Genomic DNA, 13,833 nt, shown 5'->3' with positions numbered 1-13,833 from the left:
TGGGATCATACCATACCGGGAGTAAAAGTATAACTACAATACTACATCATTAATACAATTCCACAAATAAATATACCATACAATGAGATGCCGTGCCATGCAATGTCACTCCCCATTTTCCAAAACCATTTCCATCATCATTTTCAAACCATTAGTGAACCCGTCCCATGGCAACTCCATAGCGGCACGAGAGGAGGATTGGCCACTGTCCCTGACCCATAGCAACTCTATGGCATCATTTGGGGCCCAGGTAACTCAACCACACTAGGGCGATTTCCCTAGTCCCCTCTAGGCATCACTAACGCCGCGGTCCCTAGGCAACTCCTAGGCGGCCGGGTCTTTCACAAAAATCATTTTCAAAATTCTTTCCCAAAATCCATTTCCTTTCTTTCAAATCAATTTTTTCCATTCTATCCCAATGAATGCATATATGTCTTATGCATTTCAATGACGTACCAATAAAGAAATTTTTATTTCTTACAAGTCAAATATTTACAATATACATGCCTCATAGAAATATTCTAGGAATTTACATCATGCTTCAAAATCATAAAATTCAGCATTTTAAAGCACAATAGGCATGAAATTTAACATCAATTTTGCGTGGTTCTTTATCACATAACAACTAACATGTATATATACACATCTCATATACAACACATAACAAATATGAAAATAACACAATTTAGAACACAAATTAATGACAAATTATGAAAAATAAGTCACCAAAATCTAAGAGATTGTGGATTAAACACCCCTACCTCAATATAAGCCAAAAGCCCCAATTTTCACCTCAAACCCTCAAAATGGGTCAAGATTTTCGGACTCCCTAGGTTACTCAAAACTGAAAATGCTGGTACACACGTGTAGAGCTCGCCGTGCTCTCCGTTTTGCCGCAAACGGCACTTAAAAACACTAAGAAATGAAGGAGAAATCAACAATTGAAGTTTTGAAGAAAAAAAAGAAAAAATAAAGCTGAGAGGAAGACACAGAGACGGGAGAGAAAGAGTGTGAGAAGTAGAGACCAAAGGTGGTCTTATAACCACTTAAAAGGGGCGTGGGTCCCACTTTTTTTAATATTTAAATTACACCACACATACACAAATATATACACATAACACAGACCTTACACGGCTGACATGCCTTGTCAGCCGGCTGATGAACCTTGTAATGCTGCTATGTGCAACCTGAAAGTTCAGAAATCTGGGCTCTTTGTGAGCCAAACCTGATAGTCATTCAATCCCGAATTCACGACAACATATATAGCATTCCATGAATATATACATATATGTGGATCAACTCCCTAATTACACATTGTTTTCCATACAAAATATCATATTATACATAGTCCCGAATACATCAAATACTATCAAAATTATAGTTACAAAATATGATCATGCTTTACACAAAAACAATTACACTCTTCCAAAATGTTGTTTTACAAAAAGGAATGGGGTCCCTCGTACAAAAGACAGTCATAAAACTTTTAGTCTACTAAAGTTGTGGTGGATTTTCTTCCGCTACTTCCTTTTTCGAACCTGAAAATGTTTAAAATAAAGGGTGAGCATAAAGCTCAGTAGAAGAATTTCTACCCCTTTGAAATGATGAAATTTTGCGGTCTTGTCACATGCACCTTGATTTCCAAATACATTAAAATGGACAAAAATCATCTCCTTTACACCTCCAGAAACTGTCCAGGGATAAATGCATTGATTTGACACTTTTGGTAAGATGTATTTATCATCATGTTATTTGTATATTATTTTTTGGCATTGTTGGAATTTCACTTTGTGGAGGGAAAATACATTCCCACCAATAAAAAGACAACACATCATCACGTGTGGTGTCCACTGTAAATGCAAAGCCCATTCAACTCTCGAATTGGGTCTTGACTAGAGGTTTGGCCAGCCCAACGATGTATAGAGGACTGAACACATTTAGAAGGTCCGAAACAATGGAGTTCCAGGCCCAAATTACCAATAAGTCCATATTTAGTAGTAATTCTTTTAGAAGAAGAACTATAATTTAAGGAAAACAAATCATGTACGATAAAGATAATATATTATGATTGAGATTCTTAATGGACAAGTAATGCGAGTCCTAAAAGAAATCAATTATCTACGAATTACTTATAAATAGAGGCCAAGACCTCAAACAAAGATATACAATCTTTGCTTGATAGCTTTTAGCCTTGATTTCAATAGTGCTCTAATTAGTTGACTTGTCAAACACTTACACTACGTTTGGTGCGCAAAATGACAATGGAGTACAAGTGAAAATGGAATGAGAATGAAATATATATTAGTCATCCTCATTTTACTTTGTTACAAATATGAAATATATGATGTAGAAATAAAATAATTGTCACCTTTCTAATATTTGGTTGAAATGTAGATTTTTTCAAAATAACTCTCAGTGATTAAAAAAAAAAATTAAAATTATCAAAATAACATTCTTTTATAATTATTCTAAAAGAGGAGGAGGAGGAGGAAAATGGCAGTGGTGGAAGGCAAGAGCAAAATACAAACATAAACGCCTTAATAATCTCACACTGCTGGAATTTCTTTGGTTTGTAAATAATACCTCTAATTGTACCCAGTCTTTATAAATCAATAAAATTATTATTTGCTCCATATTTTATTCCTTAATTTTTTATTTACAAAGTTTGTGTACTCAGTTACCTCACAATTAATGTAACAAACCCACACATTCCAAATTATCAAACTTCGTAATATGTGGGTTATTAGAATATGAAGACTTTGGAGGTGCACACACAAAGTCTTCTCAAGCATGCAGCTTCTAAGAACCCGCCTTGATTGAAAATTGATATGAATTTGAATATTAAATTAAATTAGATAAAAACAAGTGATACAAACAAACAATCTTTATTTATTATATAAAATCCATGAGTCTATTTTTTCCCTTTCTTTAATCAGTGGTTGATAAACTCTGATCACAGGGAACTTTCATAATAGACACATAAACGCGTGGAGTGAGAATGGACTTGTTATTAGATTGCAGTTTTTTATAATGAACTAATGGCTAACAATCCATCAACGACCGATTCTTCCATGCAGTAGGTGCAATGTGTTTTTCATCAGTATTATTAAATTTCTCTTTGTTGAACAATGGATAATTTTTTAATAAATTCTTGGATTTTAGTAAGTTGGGTTAGGTGATCAATTGATCTTTAAAATTACTAGTTTATAAATTTGTCTTGCTTTTCTCTCGCTCACCAATTTGCTCTTTCTGTTTCTCATACACAACTCGTGTAGCTCGGAACCTTTAAGGTGTTCCTCTATCTCTAAACTTTTCCATGGCCATGTCCATTTTAGGTGGAAATGAAGCTTCTTCCTCGTATGCACCAGTTCAAAAATGGACATATGACGTGTTCATAAGCTACAGAGGCGAAGATACTGGCAAGAACTTCCCTGATCATCTCTATTCTAGACTGCACGGTGCCGGAATCACTACGTTCAGGGATAAAAATGAACTGAAAAGGGGAGAAAAAATCTCGTCCGAGCTTTTTGAAGCTATTCACGGATCCAATGTTTTCTTGGTTGTTTTCTCCAAGAACTACGCAGCTTCCAAATGGTGTCTGAATGAACTTGTGGAGATAATGAAACGCAGGGAGCAATTATCTCAATTGGTACTACCCATATTTTACAACGTCAATCCATCAGATGTGAGGAAACAAACTGGAAGCTTTGGGGAAGCATTTTTGAAACATGATGCTGATCCAAACGCGGAAAAAAACGAGGTGTCAAGTTGGAGGAAAGCTTTGGCTGAGGCAGGGGAATTATCTGGGTGGGATTTAGATGCCACTGACGGGTAATCTTAATTAATTAGTATTGCAATTGCTTATTTTTTATTTGATTGGCATCATCATCTCTGGTATATGCTTAATTGCTTATATAAATTCAATTGCTGTGTTTCTCTGTAAAAGCTGAACTTGGCGTATTACCAGGGGTGTAATTTGGGTTGGGTAACCTGAATCCAACCCGAGCCTAACTCGATTTTTTACGAGCTTGGGCAATCATTTTTACAATTAGGGTTGGGCTTGGGTTGAAAAATCTTAACCTGAATTTAATTAGGGTTGAACTCGGATTAAATCGTTAAAGTGCTAACAACCCGAGCGAGCACGAACCCCAATCTAATATTACTTTCATATATATATTTACTTTTAAATACATTATATATAATATTTAAACTATGATTACTTTTTTTCTTTTCAACCTTTTTTTATTTTTTATTTTTATTTATTTATTTATTTTTTTAATCTTAACTTATTGTATGTTAACATTTAGGAGAATTAATTTTCTAAACATTTGTTTATAATCCATTAAAAATATACAAAAAGTCTTTAAACTCCTTGTTTAAGAATAATTTAATCTAAAACTAATTTAAGAACATATTAAATTTTCGGTATAAAGATTAGTCATATGAATAACCAGAATTAAGATGAAGTTTTAATTCAGAATCTAACGTCGAGTTGCAAGTCTGAATTTAAAAGTAGAAGGATAGGTTGGGCTTTAGTTGAGTAGTTAAGATTGATGATAGGGTTATGATTGGACTTAGGTTTTGCATTTTATATGATGAGTTGGGCTCAAGTTATACCTTAAACCCGTCTAACCCGCCAGAATTACAGCCCTACATCTTACTCAATCCATGCTTGATAATAATAACAACTGGATATTTTGGTCCACTTACGATCCTATGTTCTTGTTTGTCAGTTTGTGGCTAGAGCTAAACTTCCAATCAACTGATTCGAGTTTGTTAAATTCTTTATTCCCAGTTTAAAATGTTCACTAAGTTTTATTGATTTTTGTCTGCCGTATCTTATATTGTAACATCATAAACAGGCATGAAGAAGAGTTCATCAAAACAATTGTTGAGAAACTTTTGAGTGTATTGAATCATACGTACTTACATGTAGCCATCCACCCAGTTGGGTTATATTCTCGTACGGAATACATGTATTCTCTGTTGAGTGTTGGAACTAATGATGTCCGCATGGTGGCGATATGTGGGATGGGTGGAATAGGCAAGACCACCATTGCCAAAGCTATTTTCAACCATTTGTTCCATAATTTTGAATGCAAAAGTTTTCTGGCAAATGTTAGAGAGAATTCAAAGCAGCATAAAAACCAAATACGGTTGCAAAAGCAGCTTCTTTATGATATACTGAGGACAAAAGTCAGAGAGGTGAGCAGTGTTGATCGAGGAATCGAAGTGATAAAAAAAAGGCTTTGCAACAAAAGGGTTCTTCTTGTTCTTGATGATGTGGATCAACTAGACCAACTAATTGCGTTGAGTTGCCATTCTGACAAGGCCAGAAAAGATTGTTATGGTCCGGGAAGTAGAATCATCATAACAACTAGAAACGAGCATCTGCTAGAACATATTGAAGTAAATGACAATTATATGGTTGAGGAATTGAATGACAGTGAATCTCTTGAGCTCTTTAGTTGGCATGCCTTTGGGAGGAGTGATCCTGCAGAAAGTTTTGCTCAGCTTTCAAAAGACGTAGTAGGTTACGCTAAAGGATTGGCTTTAGCCCTTGAAGTTTTGGGTTCGTTTCTAAGAGAGTTCAAAAGCATTGCTGAATGGGAAGACGCGTTGGAGAAATTGAAAAAAGCTCCTCATGGTAAAATTCAAGGCCAGCTTATTCTAAGTTTTGATGCATTGGATCGCTATGAAAAAATGATATTCCTTGATATTGCATGTTTCTTTATTGGAATGGACAAAGACTGTGTCACAAAAATACTAGATGGTTGTGGTTTTTTCGCAACAAGTGGTATTGGTGTTCTCATTCGTAGGTGCCTTGTAAATTTGAACAAAGATAACAAACTAATGATGCATGATCTGCTAAGAGACATGGGAAGAGAAATTGTTTGTCAAGAATCTACTCACGACTCTGGACAGCGGAGCAGATTGTGGTATTGTGAGGATGTTCTTGATGTACTAACAAATTGCACGGTAAGAGTTCAAGGAATAATTTTTTCTTTCAAGAATACATGCTGAAGTAAAGAAACTAAACAATGAAATTTGAATTATATAAACTTAATTGCCTATGCTTATTATTTCAATTAACTTTCACTTGCACGAACCAAAATGCTTATGCTTCTTAATGTTTAACAAGTGCTCTGTTTTTATCAGGGAACAAACCAAATTGAAGGCCTGGCATTGAATATGGATGGATCAAAAAAAATAACTTTGAGAGCTGAAGCATTTTCAAGGATGCACAATGTAAGATTGCTACAACTGAATAATGCAAACATCACTGGAGGCTATGAACATCTTTCTAAAAAATTGAGATGGCTATGCTGGCATGGATTCCCTTTGAATTCTATACCGCCTAACTTTTATCAAGAGAAATTACTTGTTATTGACATGCAGTATAGCAACCTGAGACATGTATGGAAGGATAACAAGGTATAGTAAATACTTTGAATTAAATACCTATTGTTGAATTTTTTTTTTTTGGCTGTTTGAACTGTATTCTCCTCTAAAACTTTTTTGTTTTTTTCCCCAGGTTAATGGAAAGTTGAAAATTCTTGATCTAAGTCATTCCCATTTGCTAACTAGAATCACCACTGACTTCTCAATACTCCCAAACCTTGAGAAATTGATACTTAAAGATTGTAGAGGTTTGCAAACGATTGACGAATCCATTGGATGTTTAGATAAACTCATATTACTCAACCTAAAACATTGTGCAAACCTTGTGAATCTTCCAAGGAGCATCGTTATGTTGAAATCTCTTGAAATTCTTGAGGTCTCTGGCTGCTTGGAATTAAATAAATTTCCAGAGGACATAGGGGAGCTTGGATCATTAACTATGCTTCTTGCTGATAAGACTGCGATAAGACAAATACCAGCTTCCATAGTGCATTTAAAGAACCTTCGGTGTTTATCGCTGTCTGGCATAAAAGGATCACCATCCAAATCATTGATTTCACACTTTTTGTCGTGGGTGTCACCAATTAAATACTCTGATTCCACCAGCTTATTGCCAACTTCATTGTCGGGATTAACCTCTCTAACCCAGTTGTCCCTCGAAAGTTGCAATCTATCAGAGGGTTCAATTCCAGAAGATCTTGGGAGTCTATGTTCTTTAGAATATCTGGCTCTGGATTACAACAATTTCATTACTTTACCAACTAGCATCAGCAGACTTTCTAGGCTTGAAAAACTCTATTTGCGGTATTGTTCAAAGCTCCAATCACTTCCTGAGCTTCCGTCTAGCCTGACTTACATTTGTGCTAACGGTTCATCATCATTGGAAAGATTTCCGGATCTATCAAACTTTTCACATGCCCCCAGTATAATTCTATATGATTGCAACAAACTAGCTGAGCTCCCAATCACGAAGAATCTCCTACAGGTCTCTCTGTTCTCAACTTTGATGTATATGTATATATGTGTGTATGTATATATGTGTCTAGCTCACACATTATAAATCCTTCTAATTGCAGGGATGGTTGGGAACGCCTGAGAGTATTAAATTTATATTACCCTGGTCTGAAATTCCTGAATGGTTCAGATATCACGGGACGAGTAATAAGTTGTCATTTCAAGTGCCTCCAGATATGAGGATGATGAAAGGCTTGGTTCTATGCATGATATATGCAGCACGTGATTTTCAGTTAAGAAATTTACCAGACTTTATTTTTCCTATTACTAATGCAACCAAGAATTTTTTTGTTCGCTGTATTAGTCGTCCACCTTATCCTGGAATAGCCATCCAAGATGAGCACCTATCATTGTGCTATGTACCCATTCAAGATATATTTGAGGTGGATGGTGGAGACCAAGTGGAAGTTGAAATCGATACATGTTGCGAGGTGATTGTGAAGAAATGTGGAGTCATCCCGGTCTATACTAAAGTTAGCAAGTGTACCAGGATGGACATTGAAGAACTGAACTGACTAATGTCTCAATGAAGGCCGGGACAAAGGTAAAAGAAAATGTGACGACAATGAGGAGCATACTCTTTCTAGTAGATTTCTGTGGTTAAGAGATCTTGCAGCAAATGATGATAATGGTGATAGAAACAATGATGATTTGTTAATGATTTGTGGTCTTTATGATTTCTGAGGTGATCAATATCGATCAATAAGCCTGTAATTGTTTTAGTAGAGAACTCCTTGTATATATTTCCACATGATGTATGTGTGTGTGTGTGTGTGTGAAATGATCGTGTGAGGTGTGAGTTGATTCTTGCGGGAGTATGCACGTGTATAAAATTCTCAGTTTGAGTACATACTTTTTTGGACTGATCACTTTTCGATCATCAGTTAATTAATTGTCATAGACGTTCAGGAAACGATGAGATTAATTGCATCAAGGGAACGATCGATAACAGTAGATCTTGCTTGGGTAGACTACGTTGGGCCTGTCTTGTGGGCTGCTGGCTTGTTTTGAGCTATTTGTCCCTTTGTATTACTTCTTTTTAATTAATACAAATCATTTCTCTGCCTGAAAAAATAGAAGTTTTGAAGAACACTCAACTATAAATGCGGTCACGTTTACATATTTTAATTGCTTATAATCGTAATTTAAAATTTATAAACAAAAATAAAACACAATACCAATAAGTTTATGCAACAAAACTACAAAAAGTCATTAAGAAATTAATCATAATGATAATTATACAGCCTACAGTAGAAGGCTAATCAATTATTTCTTTCAATGCCCCCAAACATGTCAATATTGGCATTGATGGACCGTAATATAATTCGTTAGTCAAATAACTATGGTGAGTCCCAAAAGCTCCTTGAAGGGCTTGTTGAAAAAAATGTTGTTTTTCAATTTCCTTTATGTCCTTTTTTTTTTTTCAGTTCAAAAACAATGGGAAAAACACATTCTGTGCACTGAAGAAAACTATTATCACAATTTGTTGAAAATGTACACCTTTCCAATTCAGGTGAATAATTACGCAACTTTAACCTAACTCCAAGAAACACAAAAATAAAATCCTTGATCACCATAAAGCACAATCAAGATATCAAATCATCTTTAGCTAAAAACCCTTTACAAGAGGCAAGAAAAATCCTCCGAAGAAAATCCACTAAGCAAGAACTGAGAGCATAAGAGGTCATAAAGTTACAAGTTGAAACATACACAACAAGAGAAATGAACAAAATATGAGTATTACCTCAAACTCTAAAAAAGCATTTCTTACAAATTACTATATACCAAAGTTTGTGAATCTTCTAAATTAAACAAATTGGAGATGACCCTATTTGAATCCTGTCCTGTAAATACAATTAATCCCTTAAAACAATAGGCTGATCTCCAATTTGTTTTCACACACAAAAAAGCTCTGTTATATATTCAGTCATATTCGGTTACTCTTTGACATACAGAGCAATATATGCAACTTTTATTTTAGTGGTTGAATTTCATCCAAGAAAAGTAAGACTCCAAAACCAAACATTTCAAATGGTTGAGTGGTTTAAATAAAAAAAAAAAAACACCACAACAAAAACCCATATTTAAAAAAAAAAAAAAAAAAAAAAAAAAAAAAAAATTACATCAAAAATCGTTTGGAGATAGAAAAGTCCTTTCTAATTCTATTAGGAAACAAAAATTCTCTCTTTTAAAAAAATAAAAATAAAAAATTTGGAACTAATTTGGACTTAATTTGAATTTAGCTAGAAAATTGACTTTGATCATTTCCAGATGTGTCCAAAAGTGTTCTTATATGTAAAATATGTTTGATTCGGATTAGAAGACCTTTGGACAAGTTTTGAGCGCACTTGAAATCTCATATTATATTATCAAGATTTCACCTATCTATCGTTTTTTTAGTCAAACGAGTTTTGTGATTATCTAGCAACACTTACTTAATTTCAAACGAGTTAAAAGATTTTCTACTCGGAATCTAGGGATGCACAAGTCAATATGCTTTATTTCATGTTTGCTTGAGAATTAGGCACTTGTTATTTAGTTTATGGGTGAATTACCCTGACCTCCCCAGTGGCTTTGGTTTTGCACCCATAAATGAAACTTTTGCAAAAATCAACTCCAAACCTATAACAGCCATAAAAGGTCTATGCTAATGAAAAAACTGTTCTCAATAAATTTTAGCCAAAAAAAATAATTTGCTTATTTCATGGTAATTATGTGAAATACCAAATTTAACCTAACTCCAAATTTGACCTCGTCTTTCCCCTTCATCGCTCCATTTGAGAGGCCCTTACACTCGCCGAGCTCTCCACCTTCATCCCCGGCAATGGCACTTTCCGATTAAAGTTCTAGGTCTAAATCCCCACACCTTAATCAATAATTTTTCAAAATCACACACCAATTTTTCAAAATGAATAACAATTTCCCTTAATCTGTCAATTAACTTGTATTCACAAAAGATAAAATAATAACTAAAACCTCAAAATTTGCTTCAGTAAATTTATATATATATATATGAGACAGACAAATACTTACTTCTTGAAGAACCTTGCTCTTTTGTGATTTATCAATGCTCTTGATCGCGAAATACTCGATTGTTTTCTTCGTTTGCCCTTTTATATACAGTCTACACAAACAAATAAACACAGCAACATGTAAATAATTAATTAAGTAAGAATTTTCAGTTACTTATCAAAAAAAAAAAAAAAAAAAAAAAAAAAAAAAAAAAGGTAAGAAATTTCGGTGAATTACCGAATTAAATAATTATTCAATTTGAACAAACTCGTATTCTACGGCCAATTGCTTCACATATGTGTTAGTGGTTCATGACCGCTGTATCGAAGTTTCTAGGCTTTCGACTCTGAATTCAAGCTCTGTGCTCAGGGGACACAGGGAGAGGTAAATGGAAATGAGTATTAGAAATTATAAGGAGAGGTCTTTGCAGGTTTGTAAGTTAATTTTGCAAATTTTGTAACCTACATTTATAATTTGCAAATTTGAAATATTAATTAGCAATATTTAAATTGAAAATATAAATTAAAGTTTAGGTTTCTAATTGCAAACTCAGTAACTTAATTATCCAAATTTAGAATAATTTATTCAAATTTTATAATTATGTACATAACATTTTTTAAACAAAAAAAATTAATGCTTAAAGATTTTATATATCAAATATTTATATGTGTTTATATAATTAAATGTATATTTAATGTAAATCTATTTTACTTTTGAATTTTACACCAAAACGACTACAAAGGTCCAATGTTTTCATTGGCCACATTTTACCACGCGATATGATATTGTTCGGTATGAGTCCAAAATCGCATTATTTTATTTTTAAGGTTTCATTCCAAAAAGCCTAGCTCATATCATTTGGATATAACATCGCCTATATATGTATAATATTTCCTCTTTCCACAACCAAAGAATGTGAAATTGTGCACATTAACCTGTCAATTGTACATCGCACCCGCCACGCACACCCATCCCGCAAGGTGACCACAGTTAATATGAATATATAAAATGTCCACTTTTAAATTATAGAACTTAAATGTATATTTAATATGAATATTAAAAATGCCTAACTGCTAATTACTATTTAATAAAATTATATTAATATTATTAAATTTGTTAAAGGACATTTTTTGTCATATCACATGTGGATACATAAGTTACTACAAATAATAATAAGATTACTTTCCACGGTTTTTTTTTTTTTGTTCGAACGGATGGCATTGTTGGCATTTTATTTATGTTGGTACGCAAAATGTAAATGGAGTGCGAGTGAGAATAGAATGAGAATGAGAATAAGAATAAGATTGAAATATATGATCCTTTTCATTCTACTTTGTTACAAATATAAAAAATAATGTAGAAATGAAATGATCATCACTTTTCTAATACTAACAAAAAGCGTGTGTGATGCACGTGAACGAATTTGTCATATAATTATAATATAAATATTTATAAAGGATTAAAAATTAAAATATTAAACAAACTTTAGTGGAAAAACTAATTGATTCACGCATATAAAAACCCATTGCATTAGGTATTATGTTTTATTTTTGTTTCTAAAATTCTAGGAGGTATGGAAGAAGAGTGGAGGAGTTTCACGAATAAAAAGAGAGTGGAGGAGATTGAACTATACAAAAACTATTTGTATGGGAAAAATACTTCGAAGATGAACTAATTCACATACAATAGGCAAGTGATTAATCATCAAAAGCTGTAATTTAGTCTTACTTATTTGCCTTATAAAGTAAAAGGCTGATGGTTCAAGTCCTCTTAGGAGTAGGTGGGTAATTGAGTTCTCAAGCATTGAATAAATAATGCAAACATAAAATAAACTTAAAGTTCATCACAAATCTAAAAAATGCCATCAGCTAAAAGAATTTTCTAATTAAAAACTTCACATAAATGTTATATTATTTTTTTATCAGGCATTAATTGGCATATTTCCTTCAATAACATGTTAACAATTTTAAAAGTGCCGTATGCCCATCTTTTCATGAAAGTGTATGTGTCTCTTCTGCTTTTCTCTAAATCAATATTTTGTAATGAAAAACAAATGCTAACTACATGAGAAGATTGAAAAAAAAAAAAAAAGAAAAAAAAAAAAGGAGCAAAATTAGGTGATATTGACCACAACTTGAGTTGTTTAATGCTAAAGAACAAATATACAATGTACATACTGAAGGCACAACGGAAGCATTTCAAAATTTCAAGAGTGTAACCACGTGATTTTTCATCAAATCAAGAAGTACTTTCATACCTTCAGACGATTGAATAATCGTCGAATACAAGAACACAATTATTTGGCTTTGAACTCCGATGAACACTTTCTTCTTTGGCATTGAATATCAATGAGTCTTCACTTCCATGACCCCAATACAAGTTTATGGAACCCTAACCTTCTCTCTCACTCTCTGTATATTGTATCGTGTAACAGAATACTTTTGTATCGCAACGTTACTGAATATATGACATGAAAGAGTCAGTTAAACGTTTGGGGTTAGAGATGAGGATCCAAGAGGGCTTCCTTATCCTAGCTCCAATTGGACTCATAACTTTATCATATCCAATTAATTACAATAAACACCACAATAGTATTGTAATTGTACTCTAGGATTTAGAAATTACGACAAGGCCCTGTCTACTGAATAATTACATATAAGCCCCTCCAATACCAAATATCCATAAGTAGCTCTAGGAAAATATATACCGTCCCACTTAAGGCTTACTTATATTTTATATTCCATGAGTAACCAATTTAATAATTATGATCACTGAATTAAATTCTTTTAGAAAATTATTTTTTAAAATAAATATTTTTCTAAATAAATAATAGAAAAATAATTTAGTAAACATTTTAGTAAAATGCTTTGGGCAGGTTTCAGTGATCATTTTATTCTATTTCTGGACTATGGGTGGGGTAGTCAGTGAAATTTTTTCAAAATAATTGATCTTTCAATATTAACAGGTTGATTGTTTCGCTCCTATATCTTCCAAAAGGAAAAAAGATCTCTAAGAGTTGTTTCCTGGATCCGAAAGAGAGTACTTGGGTTCTCCCAAGTACTAAAAAGTTTATCATGCCTGAATCTAACTGGGGTTCGTGGTGGTGGAGGAACTGGATCGGAAGAAAAAGGGATTCTAGTAATGATTTGCTTTTTAGATGATCCCTCTAGAAGAAGGGGATTATAACCATCTTTCTAGTTACCTCGTTCTCTATTTCTATTTGAAAGAATCTTAAGGAAAAAGATTTTGTTTGTCCAACGAGCTAAAACAATATGTTGATGTCTCTAGTAAACCAAAGTCATTGTTTAATAGCGATTTTGCTATTGAGCTTATGCTTACCCCTTTATTATTAACATTTTTTAGGATACGGAAGGGAAGTGGCGGACGACGCTCTTCCAAAGGGTT

The 13,833-nt window shown here is 33.3% G+C and overlaps 2 protein-coding genes across 2 annotated transcripts; both read left to right on the top strand.

Moving 5' to 3' along the window:
• Nucleotides 1–3,316: 3,316 nt before the first annotated feature.
• On the top strand, nucleotides 3,317–3,835 carry LOC132309442 (disease resistance protein RPV1-like). The gene has a single exon (XM_059807752.1). The coding sequence runs from the start codon at nucleotides 3,317–3,319 to the stop codon at nucleotides 3,833–3,835; it is 519 nt and encodes a 172-aa protein (XP_059663735.1).
• Nucleotides 3,836–4,613: 778 nt separating this feature from the next.
• On the top strand, nucleotides 4,614–7,931 carry LOC132309441 (disease resistance protein RUN1-like). The gene is made up of 4 exons (XM_059807751.1): nucleotides 4,614–5,979; nucleotides 6,160–6,435; nucleotides 6,536–7,387; nucleotides 7,479–7,931. The coding sequence occupies exons 1-4, from the start codon at nucleotides 4,975–4,977 to the stop codon at nucleotides 7,929–7,931; spliced, it is 2,586 nt and encodes an 861-aa protein (XP_059663734.1). The 5' UTR covers nucleotides 4,614–4,974.
• The last annotated feature ends 5,902 nt before the right edge of the window (nucleotides 7,932–13,833 follow it).

The sequence above is a fragment of the Cornus florida genome, unplaced genomic scaffold (assembly GCF_030987335.1).
Source record: "Cornus florida cultivar Cherokee Brave unplaced genomic scaffold, ASM3098733v1 CherokeeBrave_3.0.0_Hap2_Chr05, whole genome shotgun sequence".
Classification (NCBI taxonomy): Eukaryota; Viridiplantae; Streptophyta; class Magnoliopsida; order Cornales; family Cornaceae; genus Cornus; species Cornus florida.
The sequence above is the reverse complement of the archived record's forward strand: the minus strand, read 5'-3'. Positions and strand labels throughout refer to the sequence as shown.